This window comes from Heterodontus francisci, chromosome 48, assembly GCF_036365525.1.
Source record: "Heterodontus francisci isolate sHetFra1 chromosome 48, sHetFra1.hap1, whole genome shotgun sequence".
Lineage (NCBI taxonomy): Eukaryota > Metazoa > Chordata > Chondrichthyes > Heterodontiformes > Heterodontidae > Heterodontus > Heterodontus francisci.
The window spans coordinates 8,370,412-8,393,875 of NC_090418.1; the positions used below are offsets into that span (position 1 = coordinate 8,370,412).

Below are 23,464 nucleotides of genomic sequence, written 5' to 3' on the forward strand. Positions count from 1 at the left end.
AAACAGCCCATTCTGTAACTCAACTTCGTTGGAATTCTTGTGAAAACTACCACCAGACTTTGCCCACGTCACTTCTACTGGGAAAAGGTACTAAGTGGTCGGCACTGTGCCATGCCCAAGCAGCATTTAAAGGGACATTCCTCCCTGGGTCTAATCTAAAGAAACCTCCCCCCTTTCATTTACTGAGCTTGAAGTACCTTAAAAATTGACCCACAAAAATTCTGCAGATTATATATAGCCAAGTACATCTCATATTAATGTAATAAAGAGACAAGAAATACACAACATAAAGTAGAGTTAACTTTAGGAGGCCCATTCGAGTCCCCTCTCATTTACCTGCTGTGCGCTTCCAGCATCTCCTGTTTAATTTCAGATTTTCACTGTTCTGCTATTTTTTCTTTTCATCCCCCATATCAGAAGGTGTCTTTCTCCAGTTATGCCCGAAGAAATGCAATTTGAGCACAATGACACCATGGAAGACCGCCAACAGTGCAGGCAGGTGACATTGCTGCTGATCTTTGTCTAGATACTAACAGATGCACTGGTGGCCCAGTGACGACTCTCACTCATTTGCCTTCATGTGTATTGGCACAAGCATAGCAGCATGCATAGGCAGGCCATTTAGCCCCTCAAGGCCAATCTGTGACGAAACTCCATATACTCACCTTTATCCCATATCCCTTAATAGCTTGGGTTAAATAAAATCTAATCAATCTCAGATTTAAAAATTATTGACCTAGCAACTAGCATTTTGCATGTAGAAGTGTTCCCTAATTTCACTCTTGAAAGGCCTGGCTCTAATATTTTAGGCTATGCCCCTAGTCCTAGACTGGCCAAGCAGCAAAGATACTTTTTCTCCACCCTATCAGTTCCCCTTAATATCTTGATAACTCTGATCAAATCACTCCTTAATCTTCTAATTCCAGGGAATACAACCCCCAAGTTAAAAATCCCACGTGGCCACAAAGAACATTCTTGCATTAGCCTCCTCTCATTTTCACCTCTCCCAAAACGCCCGAAGGTAATACAAAAATAGAATTGTAGTTGCAGATTCCGTCATGACCAGGTTTTCACATGAGACTGGCAGGTGAAACATTCATTTGTTCTATTTTCCCCTTTGCTAAGAGCGTGATCGCTACTCCTGGATCAGGTTGATGCAGTGCTACAATGGACAATGTCTTGTACCCACAATTCCCCCTGCCTGGCATGTTCTCATTGGGAAGAGCTGTGGAACTGGGGGTCCATGAGTATCCTCCATCAACAGAATGCTCACAACAGTCTACTGCCAAGACAGAAAGGGAGTGCATCCTTACGTCAATGCTGGGATAGGCGCTTCTGCCTATAATGAACTAGGTGCCAAATCAATCTACATAAACATTCAAATTGCATTGATGGATTAAGAAGTTTAAGGAAGGTCAGTTCAAGTATGAATCCCTGCTACAACATACTGGTTTCACTACAGTAAATGCAATTACTGAGATCACTAAATGCTCAGGCTTTCATTTAGCTCTTTTAGTGCTTTAACTTAAAGAGAACAGTTACTGCAGTTATTTCTCAACGTAGTACATATAAGGGGATAAACATCATTACCTTGATTTAAGGGCCTGGATCTGCTGCAGAAACAACACAAGCTGCTGCTGTTGTTGGGGTGTCATGTTCGTCTTCTGCTGCAGTGCACACTGCACAAGCTGTTGCCGGCTACAAAAACAAGGAGGGGGCGTTATAAATGTTCCCACCCACGAGCAGGGGTGGTTGTTCCACTCCCTGAAACTCTTACCCACTCTTTGGGCACAAAGCGTCATTACAAGAACAGGCGTACCAGAGCTGGACTGCAGAGTAAAGGTCCCTCTGCTCTGTCCAAATACCCAATCCCCAAGAGCACCCCCACCAACATCACCTCCCTATGTACATCATAACGACCATTTCTCATCCCCAGTCACCCTGCATCATGGCCTCGAATTGGGATTTCCAATCAACACAGACTTGGAGGAAACTTTATACTGTGGGCACTAGGAAGTGGACAGGCTCTGCCCAAGGCTAATTCAACTTAAAACTGCACAACTCCCTGCCCTCAAAATAACACTAATGGCAAAGGGTGCAGTAATGTATTGGTTACCGCGTTGGATCTGGAGTCAAGTTCAAATCCTACCATAGGAAGTGTGAAATTGAATTCAATAAATCTGACAACACATGGGCTGGCTCCAGAAAAATAAACAGCCATAAAAGCTGCTGGCATGTTGTAAAATCCCAACTGCTTCACTATTGCTCTTCAGAAAAGACTTCCTATCCAACCCGGACTACGTGGGGCTGCAAGTCCTACAAATATGTAATGGATTCTTAACTCTCAAGTAGTTTTTTTTTTAATTCGTTCATGGGATGCAAGCGCTGACAAGGTCAGCATTTACTGCCCATCCCCAAAAGCCGTCGAGAAGGTGGTGATAAGTCACCTTCTTGAAGCGCTGCATTCTGTAAGATCTAGGTACGCCCACAGTGCTGTTAGGGAGGGAGTTCCAGGATTTTGATCAAATGACAGTGAAGGGCTGGCAATGCAGTTCCAAGTTAGGATGGCGTGTGACTTGAAGGGGAATTTGCAAGTGGTGGTGTTCCCATGCATTTACTGCCCTTGTTCTTCTACGTGGTAGACATGGATTTGGAAAGTGCTGTCAAAGGAGCCTCATCAACCATCATAACTGAGCCAGATTCCCACAGAGGGACATTTTCTAGCAGCAACCAGGGGTAGAAAATCCCAGCTAAATCTTTCTCACGTCTAGTGTCAGAAGGGCGCGGAGACCAAATGCACCACCCCAAAGAAGATCAGATAACAGCACAAACCACGAGCTGAAGTGGGACCTTCCAATCCGGAAAGCTCTGGGCTAAAAGCAGGTGCTATATTTACCAGCTGCGAAGCTTGGTGTTCTTCTGTTCTACAGCCAATTCCACTCCAGGCAAAACTACCACAGCACTAAATCTGAGTCTCAGCTGGATGGGAAGTGTCTCAGAACCGTATTTTTTTTCTCCTCAGATTTAAACAGTGTGCCTTTAAGACTGTTAAAAACAGTTTACCTTTAAGACAGGGAGAGAAGCTTTTGGATTCATGAGGCACAGTGTGCCAGCTGCATTTTGTTACCAAGGCAACAGCAGGAGAGAGGGGTTACATGGTATAATGTTTCCACTTAACTGTGTAAAAACCAGCTGAAACCAGTTTGAGACACTCTCCAGCGAAGCATGCTACTGAAGAGCACAGCTGTCTATTTTTCTCAGCAAAAATTCTACAAGGAGCTACAGGCCACGTTAATTGCCCAAGGAGGAAGAAAAAGCCTTTTATTTGAAGAGACTGTTAGTATTACTGAAGTAAAGTTTCGACTGAGATGCAGTTGGTTTTAAAATTCAAGTTGACCTATTGCTGCACTCATCGTTGAAAGAACTGTTTGATGCCTGCTGCGGCCGAAGTGCTTTGAATGCCTGTCAAGAACTGACTATTTGATCAAATCCGCGTGGAGACTTAGAGTAGTGGATCTTCCGTGACAAAGTTCACAGGAGAAGCACAATACCTTGTTAACATACAATTACTCCAATCAACTTGGGAACCTAGGGTTCAGAACCAGGCCAAACTGCTGAGATTGAAGCCTCTCCTTTCCCACCAATATATGGTCGTGTGAACACAGACCCTAGTGATGGTGGGCCCACACACCACTGTCTACCTATTTTGTATACATTAAGCAATCTTGGAGACCACAAAAAATGACTAGTAGGGGGAAATCAAGAGACGACACCAATGCAGAAGGGCATGAGTTTCTCCAACGGGGAGTTGAGGTCCACCACTGGGGTAGTGCAGACTGAACTTTACTCTATTTAGCCCATGATACACCTTAATCGGAGAGTGGTTAATGCCAGCAATGAGTGCAAAAGGTGCTCCATTTCCCAATATCAACACCATTCATCTAGACTAGCACAAAGGCTTCATAAAAGGTAAGACTGGATTGAAGATTGCAAGGACGACAGCACATCTTGTTAACATTACGTAGTCACGGCAGTTGGAGTCCCAATTTGGGCCAGGAATCGATCCACTGTATCCCAACAGTGGGGCACCACCTGCAGGAGTAGGCTGTAAGCCACAGAGACCAACAATGGCACCTGAAACAGTGCCCCTGGCAGGGTTCAAGTCCGTACAGACCAGGGATCAACCGAGCATCATCCAGTGTGTACGGCCCCAGATCACACTAGGGAATAGGTGACTCAATGAGGCATCCGAAAGTTGCAGAAATATTTTGATGCAATGTTTTGACATTGCTTGGTGCACAAAGTTGGGTGGGGCCTGAGAGGGGAGGGGGAAGGAGGGCGGAATGAATGGTTAACGAAAGAAATATTGCAGATCTGGGAATGCCTTACAGTCTGTACAGCTCAGAATGCCTTTTCTCTTTACCTGTTTATGAGTTGCACAAATTGCTGGTACTGAAGCTGATGATACAAGGCAGCTGCCAACTCCCGCTGCTTTTTCAGTCTCCCCTGGTCCATATCGCCCTACCAAGACCAAACAAACTCCATTTGAAAAATAAAATCCGAGTTCTCCGACTTTCGAATCAACATGTGCTCTGTAAACCCAATTCTGCAAATAGACTGCTCGGTCACCTTTACATTTAGGTTTTACCCACAGGCAAATATTTGTACTGGTTAGTCTTGTGAGACACCTGTGAAATGCAGATAGGGAGAAAAATAAAATGAAAAAATGGCAGACAATATTAAACACTTACACTTTTTTTGTGTTAAAAATAAAGGATTTTATTTGAAACTAATTAGTAGTTTACTCACTTACTTACAGGCCAATTGGGAGTGGTGATGTTGGGGAGTCATAGCATAAGCTCATTTTGGGCTAGTTGGGGCACCGGGTGTGTGTGTGTGTGTCTGTGTGTGTGTGTGTGCGTGTGTGCGTGTGTGGGGCGGGGTTGGGGGGGGGGTGGGGGGGTCATTGGAGTGAAAAGAGCAGGGGACTGGAGTTCTGTTGGCTCCAAGCTGGAGTGTTGCCCAGGCATGGTCCACAGAAACACGCATCTCACCCAGTCACTGGCACCAGCAATAATGGAGTTGGTTCGATTTGCACGTCACCCTCTGATGTGGAAATAGCATGGGAAGAATTTTTTTTTAAACAAAGAAAAAAGGTACATCTGAGACTTTAGTTCGAGTCTCGGGAAACACTGCCTGTCACATACTGATGTTTAATTTTACAGCCAACTTGCGCCTCCTACCTGCTGACACAAAGTAGCATTTTCAGCAGGGCTGTGAGGAGACCACAATTCCACTTGTCCGTTCTCTTGGTTGCTTGGTTGGTGGTTTACAGAGTAAGGGACAAGCTGTTAAGAAAGGGAGGATAAGGACCCCAAAAAAAATTTATTCTCAACTTAATTCCTAATGCAAAGAATGCAACGGTCACGTGGCAACCTAAAATAACAATCAAATACCAAAAGAAGCAATACTAACTGGTTAAAATAATTACGATGGTGCAGGCTTCAGGTGCATTAGCAGATCACACCACTGATCTGGATAGAGGGATTGGCCATCGGCCACACACTTACCAAGGGGAGGGGGAAAAGAAAGAAAAATAAAATGAGAGGATACCGCGTTACACACTTGCTTCCTGCTCATCAATGCAGGAGACCTGCTGGCCGAGCTGGGGGAAAGAGTGCTCGATTTAAAAGAACACAGATGGGGGGGAAATGGGCAGCTCAAAAAAAAAAGGAAAGGAATTAAAAATGTCAACCTACTCACAAACATTTTGCTGGACATTGTCATTTAATTTTTAAAACTCTCCTTTCTATTCCAATCTGCTTTCTCAACAAGGCTGAGAACTAATGGTTCTGAAATCTGAAACCCACTGTATATGTGAGGCCAACAAACCAAACCACATCAATTAGATATAGTGGTTTGTCACAACTTCAGTATTTAAGTGCAAACTGTATCCAAACAAATTCCCCAATCCAAACCAAGGAACTGTTCTACAAATTAACGATATTCTAGTACTTTAAAAAGAAAAAGCAGAGAAATCGTTATTATGCCTTCACTTAAATGGAGTTGGTGAAATACATTAACAAAAGAGAACCCGCACCCACCCACACCAAATATTAGCCATCAAATTCACAGCTATTTCTCCGCAGAATCCCATCGCCCGCTGAAGTGGCACAGCAGATTGTGGGCGCCCTGTTGACTGGCTTCTTTTGCTCCTAACCCCAAGAGGAAACAAACAATCCACTTGTTAAATAGAGGGGAAAATAAACACATCTGTTTGTATTTCAGTACATAGCGCTGGTATCAGTCAAACTACAACCCATTTCACTCCCTATGCATGCTTGCATATTTAAAGGAAACGTTCAAAGCAGCATGGCTTGTAGGTGGCAGTGAGATTTCGGACCACAGTGCACAATGCTATGGAGTTAGAGGTCACAGGTTCAAGTCCGCGCTCCGTGTTTTTTCTTGATGACGGCTGCTTCGCAAGGGGACTGCAGCATCACCTGGGAAATGGAGGGGTCGATTGGCAGATCACCGTCACGCAGATCCTGATTACTCAAGGGTGTACAAGCTGGTTACCCATCGCCACAGTACTAACAGGCTCAGGTCCTCGATTAAGAATTTCAGCAAGGCACTCCCCACCCCCTGCCATCACCTTGGCCAGCACAACAACGGTCACCAGTACAGTCATATTGGCATCTCAAGAGGCTACAGAAGTCTACCATTACTAATGATGCATGTGGAGAACTTGGCACAATAAGTGCAGTGAGGGAGGAGACAAAGGAGGAAAAAAAAGGTGCGTTGTGTGCATCACCCAAGCTCTTCCCTCCCTCGAGCCGGTTACAAGGCAACCTTGCCGAAAGTGGGTGGTTATATGCACGCACACAAACACGTTAGGCGCATAAAAAGGGAAGAAAAGTACAAAGTGCAATCATCCAAATAAGCTCACCCTCTCATCGCCAAGACTCCCATTCCCGCACCCACCCCCACTCCTGCCCCACCCATTTCCGCAAGTAGCATTTAAACCTGGAGGATAATGTTTGGTTTACTTACCAGCAATGGTGGTGGAGACGGTCCAGGAGCAAAAGGCACTCTTCCCCACATTTTAATCACATCCCCCAGAGGCTGGAAGCCCTCGTCACAACCCCGTTTGACCAGCAGGGACATGGGGAAATATCCAGCTTGGAACCAGTCAGCCATTTCCTGCGTCGTAAACGGACCTTAAAAAAAAAAGTTCTTTTCAGAATCCCCGATTGCTTAATTGGTTTAAAAAAAGCAAACCACCCCCAGCCCAATTCTATTCACCTGCCTTGGTTGCATATCCCCAAATACATGTGCCCATCCAAGTCTTTAATTTCCAGTGGTTCTCTGGCATCCACAGCCTTTTGAGAGGGAGGGGTTCGCAACCAGGGGCAAGGGGAGAAAGAGTTCCAGATTTCCAAGGCCATTCAGGTTAACAGTCTATTGAGGGCACCAGTTGTTATGCAACATGCACTGTCCAGGGGTTTTTCTGGGTCTCACTCAGCAGCACAAGATAACAATCAAAAGCAGTGACCATTTCTGACTTTCCCGACCTTGTTCCAGCAGCTTCGACGCCAAATGTAGTGAGGTCAGCAAACTCAGCACAGGCTGGGAATCGGACTTGCAACTTTGTAGTGTGTGGTTTAGTGTTACACCAATTGACTTGAAACTACGTGCAGTAAGCGCCCAGGGATCCACCCAATTCTCCTTGTATAACCACACTCCAATGGTTGGGTGGCTCAACTTACCTTGTATCTCTCCCTGCGGATCCTTGTAGAACCATTTCATGGCTGCCTCGTGCGAGAGGGGTAAGGCAGCAGCAGCTCGGCTCCTCTGATCCTGCATCATCTCCACAAATCTCTCATCGTCCAAAGAGTTATCGTGCAGCGACGCAACCATTTTTTCAGCTTCCTGCGGCACAGAAACCACAAGGTGGGAAAGAACGCCTCGCCGTGGTGGAACAGAAACGCCGGAGCCGCCGTTTTGAAAGCTGTGCTTTCATTTTAAAATCAGGCTCAATTTTCAAGAAGTGAGGAAGTGGATATGCCCTCATACTTAGGTGCGCATACTTTTAAGAAACAGGGCAATGAGGTGTGACCAATATTTGAAACCATTAGTAAACCTCTAGAAATTAAAACTGACAGAAAGTTGCTGTTTGTGGGAGCCTGCTGTTCACATTGCCTGTCATGTTTCCTACATTACAGTGACTAGACTTCAAAAGTACTTTATTGGCAGTAAAGCGCTTTGGGAGGTCCAGTGGACACAGAAGGCCCTAAATAAATGCAGGTTTTTCTTTTTTACTTTTAACACAAGGTAAACTCTAGATGATCTATTTTGGGAGGCACAGTTTTAATGTAAAATATCGGCTAGAGTTTTTAACCTCAAGTTTGAAGAAAAAGTCCACTGGGGGTGGGTAAAAGGCAGGCTGCAATCTAGCGGTCATTTCCAGGACGCACGGTCCTGGATTTCAGCCTCTGCTGGACAATCTGACAATGCAAAGAAATATCAGCATGCAACAGAAGAGCCCCTATTTTCTACCTGCTCAAAACGTTTCATTCCTTCATCGTCATCATTGTCTGCTGGCGTGAATTCAGCAACGGTGCCAGGATAAGGAGGAGAGGAGGACGGTGAGGATGACGATAAAGTGGACACTGTTGCTGGACTTAGCTGCGCAGGCTGACCCAAATTCACAGCTTCTGCATGGAAAACAAAGAGAGAGAAAGCAGGTCAAGAGTTGGAAAGTACACTGACGGAGAAACTTCTGAAATTCAGCCTTTTAAACGGAGAGTGGCGGGACAGCACTCAGTAATACAGCAGAGGAGCTGCAAAGAAAGCAGCCCTTCAGATCGAGCCCATTCCCCACTATACTTCCCCAGTCTCTGCAATTAAACCTTTGAATGATGGTGAGTCGAGGCCCATTAACTACCCCACAGTGAAGGAAGAGAAATTGGCAATAAAAGCAGAAAATGCTGGAATGGGACAGCACCCAAAAGGAAAACGACAGATGGTTTGGGTTTAGACGTTGTTAGAACTGCTTTTTACACAGTTCACACCAAAAATGCCAATAATCTTTTCTAGTTACTGACTAGTCTTATTGTGTATTGCTAGTAGTTTTAGCGATTATTTCCAATTCCCAGGGTCTTTTCTCCCCCATCTCAAGGGGAAAAGGAGAGGCCCAGTCAGCAAGGCCATTCTCACTCTAAGCCCCCCAAAGCTGGTTACAGAATGCATCTGGAAAAAACACATTTAAAGAAACTGCAGGGATATGGTGAAAGAGCAGGGGAGTAGGACAAAGTGCATTGTTTCCAAAGAGCTGGTGCTGATTCGATGGGCTGAACAGCCTCCTTCTGTGTTATGCTGTTTTATGATTCCTCAAAACTGCTTTCTAACCAATTCTACACAGACCCATCAATTCCAACAATCACTCTCCAACAAGCACAGCAAACCGGAACAAAGGAAACCATATTAAATGGATTTACCAAACTTTCAACAAAAATATTTGCACTTTACCAAATTGGAACAAAACAAAGAATACAAGCATTTTCTCTGCAACAGGCGAAGAACAACAGGCCCGCAGGGAGAAGATTCTCATCTCTGGATCTCTATGTTCTGGGTTTGAGTCCCACTCCAGACTTGGGCACGTTACAGTGACTATGCTTCAAAAATACCTCATCAGCTATGGAACAATTTGGGACATCCCGAGGTCATGAAAGGCATTACACAAATGCAAGTTCTTCCTTTTCTGTGCATGCAGAATTAGGAAAACACTCCATTGCAGTACTGAGGGAGCACTGGATTATCAGAGCTCCCAGGAAATACTCTTATCTGCCTCTTCGAGTGGATGTTACATGTCCCAATGCTCTATTTTGAAGAGAAGTCAGAGGTTCTCCTTGCCTCTTGCCCAACATTATTAAATACTGCCATAAAGATTAACTGGTCCATTTCATTGCTGCTGTGGGATGTTACTAGCTTCTACATTTATCTACATTTACTGCATTAAAACAGTGACTACGCTGTTGGCTCTAAAGTGCTTTGGTCCTGTGGTTGTGAAAGGCGTTGTATAAATGCAAGACTTTCTTTCTACATAACCATCAGTGCGTAAGCATTTGGAAGACATTTCAGCGAGGTGATAAGATGCTACATAAACATATACAAGACCACCCGATTTTCCACAAGGTCCAGTTGGCCATTCTGTTCATTTTTGATAAGGAATCTCAGGACATTTGAAAAACATTCGTGAAGCAAGTTGCAACAGCACAGGAGGCCATTCGGCCCATCAAGTCCATGCCAGATCTCTGTAGAAGAACCTGGAATCTTTTACTTTAAAAATATTTTGTAGAACACACCAAGTGACTCACTAAAAGGTGATGTTTCACCTTCCTTGGGTCTCCTTGCTAGGCCCTTGCCATATTAGCACTGTGACCTCAGGCCTGTTTCACACATCAATGGGGTAGGCAGGAGTTTGGGGGGGTGGGGAGGGAGACCAATAGCAAGAGCTGAGCAAGAGTCACACGTCACCACGGAAATAGTGCGTAGCTGGGGACCCCGCATAGCCAGCTGTCTGCGCGCTTCCTGGGATTCAATCTGGGGAGGATTGAAAAGCTGCTGCACACTCAATGCTTTCCATTGAGCCATCCTAGGACACACAAGGGCCATTCTCAGGATGACACCAAGATTAGGCAACATGGTGGCCCTTGGGGAGGTGACTAACACTAGTTTTGTTTTTTTTTTTTTACAGACACGCAGTGTTGTTCCCTCTAATCAATCTTTTTTGTGGTCGTGCTGGTGTGGCAATGCGCAGTCCCTTGGAGTGCTGCGTGGCCACATATGCGCGTATCCTAAAAGGGAACATTGGTTACGCGTTGCCTGTTTGCTACCTGCACAGAACGTTCCAGATTGCTGCGCATCCATGCGCCCGTGCAGCTTAGAGGGAACACTGCATACAATACACATTTTTCCCAATATACAAGTGGTATTGTTGCATCTACCAGATCCAATTGATACAGCAAAAATAAAAATACTATATATGATTAAAATCTGAACAGTAAATGCTGCACTTGGAGATTGGACACTGCCCCACTACTGCACATTTCCACATCGATTACACAATGGAGAAAATTCCACAGCTTGCCTTTACATTGTGCATAAAAACAAGTCAACATTAACAGTTGGTAATTATTAGATTTTCTTACCATCAGCAGCAGGTTTGCTCTGTCCCTGGGTGTCTGACACAGAATCCGCCATGTCAGGCTCAGCCCTGTGTGCAACAGGCTCAGATTCTTCAGGTACCGAGAGGAACACCTCCTGGGCCTGAGACTCTGAGGGAGAGGATGATGAACACGATGGAGAGATCTTACCGTTGTACACTTCAGATGGCAGATCGGTTCTGTCTGTTGGAGAAAGAGGTTATTCAGGACGAAGATCTTCAAGGAGCAGTAGGCTTATGGATTAAAGTGAAGAGCTCCCCACATGCTGACAGACTAGGCAAAAACAAAAACCTCGGCCAAGGGCAGTTCCTGGTCATTAGCCAATTTCAGCCAGGTACGAATGGGGCAAGTGGGATGGCAACGGGGATGCTGCAAACTGACTTGACTGCCTACAAGCTCGGAATAGGCCCCTGATCATTACTGAGCGACCTCTGCTGGAAGATGCATGTGTGGACACTGGAGTTAAGACAGTTGGCCTGCGATGTCCTCGGCAGTCGATTATACTGCCAACACTGTCTCATCTAGTATGCGTGGACACTCAGAAAACGGACAGACCAACTTACAGAAAGACTTCCCCTTCCCACAAACCTGCACTTATACAGGAAACTGGGAGCTGGTGAGATTTTGGCTGGGGGAGGGGTGAGAAAAAGGAATTAAAATAAATCACAAGAATGGCAGTGTCAACGAAAGTCGAAGCACTGTTCAATGCAAAGGGAAACAATTCTGTGTACTGCCACTAGGTGCCCTCAGCACCCTTCTTAACTGGAATCTGGTGCACAAATCCATTCATTCAGTCTGCATTACAAATTGATTGCCCATTAGTGGCTAGGCATCTTACTACTCATCAATGTATTTATTGATCACTTAGTTACCAGGGAGCCTATCCCCCAATTACCAGGACAGCACAAGTGCAAACCCACTTGTACTGCCACCCTCCCAAGTAGGTGGCTGTGATATCCAATCTCCTTGCTTTGCCCCTCTCACCCTGTGCTGTCATGTGGCCATAGCTGGCGCACTGTGAGAGGGAGGAGCAAGGAAAGGGGGAAATTGCGAGAAGTTTCTGGTGCATACAGACTGAACCATGGCTATGCTCAATGCTGACACCGGGTGTCTAAAGTGGAGATTAAATAAGTATGAGCATGGTTACCTGCATCACCATTTTCCGTCCTATCAGACTCCTTATAAAATTCCATATCATATTCGTTTTCTTGTCGTTCATCCAGCTCATCCACCCCTCTGAAATCCAGCTCCTGCTCTTCGGGAATTGGTTCCTTAGAACCTTTCTGTGTAACAAGCCAATGAAGAATCAGTTAAGAAAACCACAGCGGAAGACACTGACTGAATAGATATGGCAGAGAGCTGCAAGAATTACAGAACATAGAATTTACAGCACAGAAACAGGCCATTTGGCCCAACTGGGCTGTGTTGGTGTTAATGTTCCACATGAGCCTCCTCCCATCTTTCATTTGACCCCATCAGCTTATATTCCTTTCTCCCTAATGTACTTACGTAGCTTCCCCTTAAATGCACCAATGCTCTTTGCCTCATCTACTCCACAGCAATATGGGCTCTATCAATGCTTTACTCCAAGTGACACTAAGCCTTACATAGGAGCAGGAGAAGGCCATTCAGCCCCTCAAACTTGTCCTGCCGTTCAATTAGATCATGGCTGGTCCATATCTGAACTTCATCTAGCCGGTGTGATTCAGTAATCCTTAATACCTTTGCCTGACAAAAATGCATCAATCTTAGTCCTGAGATTTTCAATTGACCGCCAGCCTTAACAGCTTTTTGGGGGAGTGTTCCAAATTTCCACTATCCTTTGTGTGAAGTGCTTCCACAGATCACCCCGGAATGCCCTAGCTCTAATTTTTATTTATTTATTTATTTAGAGATACAGCACTGAAACAGGCCCTTCGGCCCACCGAGTCTGTGCCGACCAACAACCACCCATTCATACTAACCCTATCGTATCCCATATTCCCCATCACCTCCCTACACTAAGGGCAATTTACAACGGCCAATTTACCTATCACCTGCAAGTCTTTGGATGTGGGAGGAAACCGGAGCACCCGGCGAAAACCCACGCAGACACAGGGAGAACTTGCAAACTCCGCACAGGCAGTACCCAGAATCGAACCCGGGTCCCCTGGAGCTAATTTTAAGGTTACGTCCCCTTGCTTTGGACACCCCCTACCAAAGAAAACAGTTATTCTCCATCTACTCTATTAGCTTCGTTAAACATTATAAAACCTCATTTAGATCACCCCTTAATCTTCTAAACTCATTGAGCCCTTTTCACAACGGCATCATGCCGGTAAGCCTGCTTGCCCCCTCCCACTTACAGACAAGGTGGTCCCAGGTTCGATTCATACTCTGCATGGAGTCAGCTGATCTCAGCTCAAACCGTCACAGTGCAACAATTAGCCTCAGTGCCCTGGGCGAGGAATGGGGTGGGGAGGTGATGAGGGCACGGAGATTAACTAGGGCTTCTGTGTGCATGCGCACAAAGATACCGAGTGAGGTCGGACTGGGCTTAGCTGCAAAGAGTATCCACAAATTGCCAGCCAACTCTCACTGTTTAGGGTCGTACAGGCAAAAGGAACTAGGAGCATCCACGGTCCATACTCCAGCAGGGGCCAGCACCTCCAGAAAGAGAGAGGGGGAGAAATCACTGGAAAGAAATAGCACATTTACTTAATCAAATCTCAGTAGGTTCAGAAACGAAATTCTTAAAATACACAGAACTACATCCGTTCAGCCACCCGCCCCACTTGAAGGGCCAATCCTTCTGTACCTTTAATGACATGAAAGCTCCAGATGAATCAAACGTCCCCATTTCCTCTTCTGCATCTTCCAGGCACCACTCGGGCAAATTATCCTTCTCGTCCTCGTAGCTTCCGCTGCCCGTCCTGCCCCTCCTGTATGGACGCTCCTCGTCTCGTTCCCGGAAATCAAAGTCAAACCTCCGTCGCCGATCAGCATGGTCCCTCCAGCCTGCAGAGCGAGGACCATCTGTAATAGTGGAGAAGTGGGGGAGAACAACAGTCAGGGCCCTTGTTAGCCACACAAGAGACAAAACAATAGAAAGACATTCTAAACACAACCAAGTCAGAGCACAACGATTCATTCTGTTCCCACTTTAGGGATATTCAAAGTTCCATTTTTGTGCTCCACTTTGGAACGCAGATGAGTAAGTGAACCACTCAGGAAAGTCAGAGATTTATTTCTAAAAATCCCACAGTTATCATCAGGGAATGGAATATGTTTCCATTTTAGGCATCCAGCAGCAGCTTCAAGCACTCCCAAAGCAGCTACAACAGAATTGATGGAGCAAATCTCTTTCTAGATTGTCTCCTTAAATAATCCTAGGGTAGGGCTAACATATATATTTCCGGCACTTTCTGTTCTCATTTCAGAGTTCCAGCATCCGTAGTCTTTTGCTCTTATTTTATGTACAGCATGGGTTAAATACAGAGGAAAGCTCCCTCTACAGTGCCCCATCAAACAATCCAAGGAGGTACAGTAGAGGTTAGATACAAAAGTAAAGCTCCCTCTACACTGTCCCAAACATTCCCAGTACAGGTACACCAGTTAGGTACAGAATAAAGCTTTCACTTCTCCTGCGCGACAATGCGTCCCTCACTGCACCAAGACATTTTTCCACTTCCCACACCAGCCATCCAGTAACTGTGCAGTAAGATTTCAAACTAAATGGCAAATAATGCCAGTAATGGACCAAGACTGCCCATACTCATTTCGCCCGGACCTTCCTTAATTCTTTGAGGAAGTGACAAAGTTGATTGATGAGGGAAGGGCTGTAGATGTCATATACATGGACTTCAGTAAGGCGTTTGATAAGGTTCCCCATGGTAGGCTGATGGAGAAAGTGAAGGCGCATGGGATCCAAGGTGTACTAGCTAGATGGATAAAGAACTGGCTGGGCAACAGGAGACAGAGAGTAGCAGTAGAAGGGAGTTTCTCAAAATGGAGACGTGTGACCAGTGGTGTTCCACAGGGATCCGTGCTGGGACCACTGTTGTTTGTGATATACATAAATGATTTGCAGGTAAGTATAGGTGGTCTGATTAGCAAGTTTGCAGAAGACACTAAGATTGGTGGAGTAGCAGATACTGAAGGGGACTGTCAGAGAATACAGCAGAATATAGATAGACTGGAGAGTTGGGCAGAGAAATGGCAGATGGAGTTCAATCAGGGCAAATGCGAGGTGATGCATTTTGGAAGATCCAATTCAAGAGTGAACTATACAGTAAATGGAAAAGTCCTGGGGAAAATTGATGTACAGAGAGATTTGGGTGTTCAGGTCCATTGTTCCCTGAAGGTGGCAACGCAGGTAAATAGAGTGGTCAAGCAGGCATACGGCATGCTTTCCTTCATCGGACGGGGTATTGAGTACAAGAGTTGGCAGGTCATGTTACGGTTGTATAGGACTTTGGTTCGGCCACATTTGGAATACTGCGTGCAGTTCTGGTCGCCACATTACCAAAAGGATGTGGATGCTTTGGAGAGGGTGCAGAGGAGATTCACCAGGATGTTGCCTGGTATGGAGGGCGCTAGCCATGAAGAGGTTGAGTAGATTAGGATTATTTTCATTAGAAAGACGGAGGTTGAGGGGGGACCTGATTGAGGTGTACAAAATCAAGAGAGGTATAGAAAGAGTGGATAGCAAGAAGCTTTTTCCCAGAGTGGGGGATTCAATTACAAGGGGACACGAGTTCAAAGTGAAAGAGGAAAAGTTATGGGGGGATATGCGTGGAAATTTCTTTACGCAGAGGGTGGTGGGTGCATGGAACGCTTTGCCAGCGGAGGTGGTAGACGCGGGCACGATAGCGTCTTTTAAGATGTATCTAGACAGATACATGAATGGGCAGGAAGTAAAGAGATACAGACCCTTAGAAAATAGGCGACAGGTTTAGATAGAGGATTTGGATCGGCGTAGGCTTGGAGGGCCGAAGGGCCTGTTCCTGTGCTGTAATTTTCTTTGTTCTTTGTTCAGTTTAACGGCAGAGGAGACTTCACTCATCATTTCATCAAATTTCTTCGACAGCACCTTCCAAACCCGCAATTTCCACTGCCTAGAAGAACCAGGGCAGAAGGCACACGGGAACACCACCACCTGCAAGCTGCCCTCAAAGTCGCACGCCATCCCACTTTTAACTATATTCGCCGTTCTTTCACTGCCATTAGGTCAAAATCCTGGAACTCACTACTGATCACCTACATTACATGAACAGCCACCACCTTCTGAACGGCAATTAAGAATGGACATTAAATGTTGGACTTGCCAGCAACACCCACATTCTATGAATGAGGAAAAAACCCAAATACTGCCAATTTACAGAGACCCTCTGTTTCTTTCCACCCAGTTATGATTTGATCTATCTCAACACCTCAGTGCCAATGCCATGCTAGGTAACTTGCTGACTACAGGTTGCAATGAGGCACTTCATCAAAAACTGTACTAAAATCAGTCAGGCACACCTACATTCTCACCCCCATCAACACCCTGAGTTACATTACAAAATATGCTCATTATTCTGGTATGACTTCCTTTCGTAAACCATGCTGACTTTCCAACACTATGCCAACCTGCCCTGGACAACTGATTTTCCCTGCAGGCCTATGGTTCCAACGATTCCCTGTGGAATCCTTTGCCACCCTCCACTGCCATTCCCTTTTCTAATAAGACACTTAATACTTCTATCACTTCTCCCAAGAACCCAAAGATGAATTCCATTCTTTATTCACCTACTATATTCACTCCAATCTTATTTAAGTATGCAGCCACCAACTCTGTAGTAATTGTTGGTTTTATTATGCTGCTCATGCAATCCTGGAATATCCTTTGCCGGTATAAATATACAAACAAAGGACTCATTCAACATATTTACACATTCCCGCATCTTCGCTAATCTTAACCCCCTGTGCAGAACTCAGTGATTCTACACTCCTGCATAGGAACATAAAGAGTAGGCCACTCAGCTCGAGTCTGCTCCGCCATTCAATTAGATCATGGCTGATCATCCACCTCAACAGCACTTTCCCACGCTATCCCCATATCCCTTGATGTCATTAGTATCCAGATATCTATTAATTTCTGTCTTGAACATGTTCAATGATTACCCCAGATGACTGTGGAGGCTCAGAGAATTCCAAAGATTCACACCCTCTGAGTGAAGAAATTCCTCCTCGCCTCAGTCTTATTCTGAGACTATGGCTTCTGGTTCTAGACTCACCACACGGGAAACATCCTATCTACATCCATCATGTCACACCCTTTAAGAATTTTTTAAAGTTTCAATGGGATCACCTCTCATTCTTCAAAACTCTAGAGAATACAGACCAAATTTCCTCAAACTCTCCTCATAAGACAATCGCACCATCCCAGGATTAGTCTGGTGAACCTCCGTTGCACTCCCTCTATGGCAAGTATACCCTGCCTGCGATAAGGGAGACCAAAACTGTACACAAGACTCCTGGCGCGATCTCACCAAGGTTCCACAATTGCAGTAAGTCATTTTTACTCCTGTATCCAAATCCCCTTGCGATGAAGGCCAACATACCATTTGCCTTCCTAATTGCTTGCTGCACCTGCATGCTAGCTTTTAGTGACTCATGAACAAGGACACCCGGGTCCCTTTGGACGTCGACACTTCACAACCTCTCACTATTTAAGAAATACACTGTCTTTCCATTTTTTCTACCAAAGTGGATAACTTCACACTTATTCACATATTCCATCTGCCATGTTCTTGCCCATTCACTTAGCCTGTCCAAATCCTCAACTTACATTCCCACCTAGTTTCATCAGGAAATTTGGAAATATTACAATTGGTCCCATATCCAAATCATTCATATAGGTTGAGATTGCTGTGGCCCAAGCACTGATCCTTGCACTACCCCACTAGTAACAGCCTGCTGTCCTGAGAATGACCCGTTTATTCCTACACGGTTTTCTGTCTGTTAATCAATTCTCAATCCTGACCAGTACATCACCTCCCATCCCATGTGCTCTAATTTTGTTTATTAACCTCCTGTGTGGGACCTTATCAAAAGCCTTCTGATATTTCAGAATACACCACATCCACTGGTTCTCCTTTATCTTTGCTACAAGTAACTTCCTCAAAAAAAAAAATCGAACAGATTTGTCAAACATGATTTCCCTTTCATAAATCCAGGTTGACTCTGCTCAATCATATTTTCTAAGTGTCCAGTTATCACATCCTTTATTATAGGTTCCAACAATTTCCCTACTTCCTATGTCAAACTAACGGGTCTGTAGTTCCCTGTTTTCTCTCCCTCCTTGCTTAAATAGTAGTGATATATTTACTACTTTCCAGTCTGCAGGAACCTTTCCAGAATCTATAGAGTTTTGAAAGATAACCACCAATGCATCCGCTATTTCTATAGCCACCTCCTTCAACACTCTGGGATATAGCTCATCTGGTCATGGGAATTTATCAATCTTCAATCCAGTTAATTTTTCGAGCACTACCTCTATTAATACATTTCTTTCAGCTCATTTCCACAAGTCCCTTGGTTCCCTAGTATCTCTGGCAGATTTTCTGCATCTTCCTCTGTGAAGACAGACGCAAAGTAATTATTTAGCTTCTCCGCCATTACCCTATTCTCCATTATAAATTCTCCTGTCTCCGCCTGTAACGGACCCACATTTGTCCTTGCTAATCTTTTCCTTTTCAAAGACCGAAAGAAGCTTTTACAGTCTGCCTTTACGTTTCTTGCTAGCTTGTATTCATATTTTCTTTTCTCTTTCATCATGAGTTTCTTGGTCCACCCTTGCAAATTGTTTCCAATCCTCGGGCTTACCATTTTTTTCTGGCAACATTATAAGCCACTTCCTTTGATCTAATGCAATCTTTAATTTCTTTTGCTAGCCACAATTGATTCATCTTTCCTGTTGGGCCTTTGTGTCTTAAAGGAATGTATATTTGTTGTAGACCATGTACTACTTCTTTAAATAATAGCCATTGCATGTCTACCGTCAAAACTTGTCCTGTACTTTCCCAATCCGCCAAAGCCAACTTGCCCCTCATACCTTCAAATTGCCGTTGTTCAGATTGAAAACCCAGTTTCTCCTTTAGTTCTCACTTATATTTCCGAAGTCTTAATTTTCCAAGTAATTTTAAATTCACTGCCTTTTTACCAGCTCTTCTGCATTCTCTAAACTTTTTCTTATATAATACTTAATGCCTTGCGTTTCAAACATTTGAGCGTTGAAAGCCTTCACTTCATTGCTAAAAGATTTTTTCTTCTTCTTTGGCCTCCTTGTCTCGAGAGACAATGGGTAAGCGCCTAGAGGTCAGTGGTTTGTGGAGCAGCACCTGGAATGGCTATAAAGGCCAATTCTAGAGTGACAGACTCTTCCACAGGTGCTGCAGATAAATTAGTTGTCGGGGCTGTTACACAGTTGGCTCTCCCCTTGCGCCTGTGTCTTTTTTCCTGCCAACTGCTAAGTCTCGACTCGCCACTCTTTAGCCCCGCCTTTATGGCTGTCCGCCAGCTCTGGCGATCACTGGCAACTAACTCCCATGACTTGTGGTCAACGTCACAGGACTTCATGTCACGTTTGCAGATGTCTTTAAAGCGGAGACACGGACAGCCGGTGGGTCTGAAGTGACGAGCCTTGGGGATCCTGTCATCTTCCATGCAGCTCACATGGCCAAGGCATCTCAAGCTCCTCTGGCTCAGTAGGGTGTATATGCTGGGTTTGTTGGCTGCTTTGGGAACTTCTGCTTTGGAGATACAGTCCTACCACCTGATGCCAAGGATCCTCTGGAGGCAGCGAAGATGGAATGAGTTGAGACGTCGCTCTTGACTGACATACGTTGCCCAGACCTCGCTGCCTTAGAGCAAGGTACTGAGGACACAGGCTTGAAACACTCGGACTTTTGTGTTGTGACAGTGCGCCATTTTCCCATACCTTCTTGGCCAGCCTGGACATAGCAGCGGATGTATTTCCCACGCGCTTGTTGATTTCTGCATAGACAGGTTACTGGTGATGGTTGAGCCTAGGTAGGTGAACTCTTGAACCACCTCCAGAGCACGGTCACAGATATTGATGGATGGAGCATTTCTGACATTCTGTCCCATGATGTTGGTTTTCGAGGCTGATGGTTAGGCCAAATTTGTTGCAGGCAGCCGCAATCCTGTCGATAAGTCTCTGCAGACACTCTTCAGTGTGGGATGTTAATGCAGCATCGTCAGCAAAGAGAAGTTCCCTGATGAGGACTTTCCGTACTTTGGTCTTCACGCTAAGAAGGGCATGGTTGAACAATCTGCCATCTGATCTCGTGTGGAGGAAAATTCAGTCTTCTGAAGACTTGAACGCATGTGATAGCAGCAGTGAGATGATGATCCCAAAGAGTGTAGGTGTGAGAACACAGCCCTGTTTCACGCCACTCAGGATAGGAAAGGGGTCTGATGAGGCACCGCTATGCTGAATTGTGACTTTCATATTGTCATGGAATGAGGTGATGATACTTAGCTTTGGTGGACATCCAATCTTTTCTAGTAGTCTGAAGAGATCACGTCTGCTGACAAGGTCAAAGGCTTTGGTGAGATCAATGAAAGCAACGTAGAGGGGCATCTGTTGTTCACGGCATTTCTCCTGTAGCTGGTGAAGGGAGAACAGTATGCCAATGGTGGATCTCTCTGCTCAAAAGCTGCACTGTGCCTCAGGGTAGACACGCTCAGCCAGCTTCTGGAGTCTGTTTAAAACTACTCAAACGAAGACTTTCCCCACTATGCTGAGCAGGGAGATTCCACGGTAGTTGCTGCGGTCACCTTTGTTCTTATAGAGGGTGATGATATTGGCATTGCGCATGTCCTGTGGTACTGCTCCCTCATCCCAGCACAGGCAAAGCAGTTCATGAAGTGCTGTGAGTATAGCAGGCTTGGCACTCTTGATTATTTCAGGGGTAATGCCGTCCTTTCCAGGGGCTTTTCCGCTGGCTAGAGAATCAATGGCATCACGGAGTTACGATTTTGTTGGCTGTTCGTCCAGCTCATCCATGACTGGCAGAGACTGGGCTGCATTGAGGGCGGTATCAGTGACATTTTCCCTGCAGTACAGTTCTAGTTAGTGCTCCACCAGCGGTCCATTTGCTTGCGTTGGTCAATGATCGTGTCCCCTGATTTGGACTTGAGGGGGCCGATCTTCTTGATGGTTGGCCCAAAAGCTCTCTTAATGCCATCATACATTCCTCTGATGTTTCTGTTGTCTAAGTCCAGCTGAATACGACTGCATAGGTGTTGCCAGTAGTCATTTGCACAGCGCCTGGCTGTTCTTCGTGCGGCGCGTCTGGCTACTTTAAGTTCTACGGATGTAACTCGCTGGAGGCTTTCTTGTAGTTCAAGAGTGCAGTGCGCTTAGCGGTGATGACGGGTTCCAGTTCTTCAAAGTGACATTGAAACCAGTCTGCATTCTGCTTCTCACGTTTGCCAAAGGTGGTCATTGCTGAGTCATAGATGACGTTTCTGATGTGGGCCCACTTTGTCTCTGCATCCCCTGCAGGAGTGTTTTAAAGGCCTTTTTGAAGTGAATTTAGAAACTTATTTAACAGCTGTGTATAAGAAATTCTGTTAAGTGTTGATGCGTGGGTGGCCTTCTGCTTGGAGCGATGTAGCTTCTTTGGTTTGAGTCTAACTTTGCTGCACACCAGGGTGTAGTTGGTGAACACTATCAGAAACCCCACTGCCTAGTTGGTGAACACTATCAGAAACCCCACTGCCTTGTGGGCGTTTCAGGAGAGACCAAGGCTAAGGGAGTAAACCCTAACAGAAAATCCGGAGTGAAACACCTAAGGCGGTCATGTGTCACCTTTGGCATGTTTCCGGCAGTTCCTGCAGCTATACCAGTGCCAAACGTCTCAGAGATCCGCTCGCAGGGAGTCTTGTCTTCTGAAGTGCTGCAATGTCACACGGGATCAGAGGTGAGCTGGCAAGATGGATACAAAACTGGCTCAGTCACAGAAGACAGAGGGTAACAGTGGATGGGTGTTTTTCTGAATGGAGGGATGTGACTAGTGGTGTTCCGCAGGGTGCAGTGCTGGGACCTTTGCTGTTTGTAGTATATATAAATGATTTGGAGGAAAATGTAGCTGGTCTGATTAGTAAGTTTGCGGACGGCACAAAGGTTGGTGGAGTTGTGAATAATGATGAGGATTGTCAGAGGATACAGCAGGATATAGATCGGTTGGAGACTTGGGCGGAGAAATGGCAGATGGAGTTTAATCCGGACAAATGTGAGGTAATGCATTTTGGAAGATCTAATGCATTGGGAGGTATACAGTAAATGGCAGAACCCTTAGAAGTATTGACAGGCAGAGAGATCTGGGCGTACAGGTCCACAGGTCACTGAAAGTGGCAACGCAGGTGGATAAGGTAGTCAAGAAGGCATACGCGGCATGCTTGCCTTCATCAGTCGGGGCATAGAGTATAAAAATTGGCAAGTCATGTTGCAGCTGTACAGAACTTTAGTTAGGCCACACTTAGAATATTGCGTGCAATTCTGGTCGCCACACTACAAGGACGTGGAGGCTTTGGAGAGGGTACAGAGGAGGTTCATTAGGATGTTGCCTGGTCTGGAGGGCATTAGCTATGAGGAGAGGTTGGAAAAACTCGGATTGTTTTCACTGGAACAACGGAGGTGGAAGGGCGACATGATAGAGGTTTACAAAGTTATGAGTGGCATGGACAGAGTGGATAGTCAGAAGCTTTTTCCCAGGGTGGAAGAGTCAGTTACAAGGGGACATATGTTTAAAGTGCGAGGGGCAAAGTTTAGAGGGGATGTGCGAGGTAAGTTTTTTTTTTTACACAGAGGGTGGTGAGTGCCTGGAACCTGCTGCCAGGGGAGGTGGTGGAAGCAAATACAATAGCGACGTTTAAGAGACATCTTGACAAATATATGAATAGGAAGGGAATAGAGGGATATGGGCCCCGGAAGTGCAGAAGGTGTTAGTTTCGGCAGGCATCAAGATCGGCGCAGGCTTGGAGGGCCGAATGGCCTGTTCCTGTGCTGTACTGTTCTTTGTTCTTTGTCCATATGGAGTCTGCTGAGCTCGTTGTTAATGATGGCGGTCTTCCGAGTCATTGATTTGTGTAAGGTCTTCCGACAGGCCAGGACACACAGTTCTGACGTTCCAGCTGGCAAATTGAAGGGCTGGTACCTTCTTTCCTTTTTTTTGTCGTGCTGT

At 45.5% G+C, this 23,464-nt stretch overlaps 1 protein-coding gene across 12 annotated transcripts in view; it reads right to left on the minus strand.

Moving 5' to 3' along the window:
* Positions 1–23,464, minus strand: part of LOC137357514 (GRB10-interacting GYF protein 2-like) — a 113,287-nt gene that overhangs the window by 32,231 nt on the left and 57,592 nt on the right. For 10 of the 12 annotated variants that reach the window (XM_068023865.1, XM_068023864.1, XM_068023867.1 and 7 more), the window contains 9 exons: positions 14,026–14,243; positions 12,376–12,511; positions 11,214–11,411; positions 8,560–8,717; positions 7,770–7,932; positions 7,054–7,220; positions 5,244–5,348; positions 4,424–4,521; positions 1,591–1,698 (listed from right to left, as the gene is read on the minus strand). In XM_068023865.1, coding sequence (XP_067879966.1) covers positions 1,591–1,698; positions 4,424–4,521; positions 5,244–5,348; positions 7,054–7,220; positions 7,770–7,932; positions 8,560–8,717; positions 11,214–11,411; positions 12,376–12,511; positions 14,026–14,243 — 1,351 coding nt within the window. The remainder of the gene's footprint in view (positions 1–1,590; positions 1,699–4,423; positions 4,522–5,243; positions 5,349–7,053; positions 7,221–7,769; positions 7,933–8,559; positions 8,718–11,213; positions 11,412–12,375; positions 12,512–14,025; positions 14,244–23,464) is intronic. The other 2 variants (XM_068023875.1, XM_068023870.1) reach the window with 1 other exon arrangement.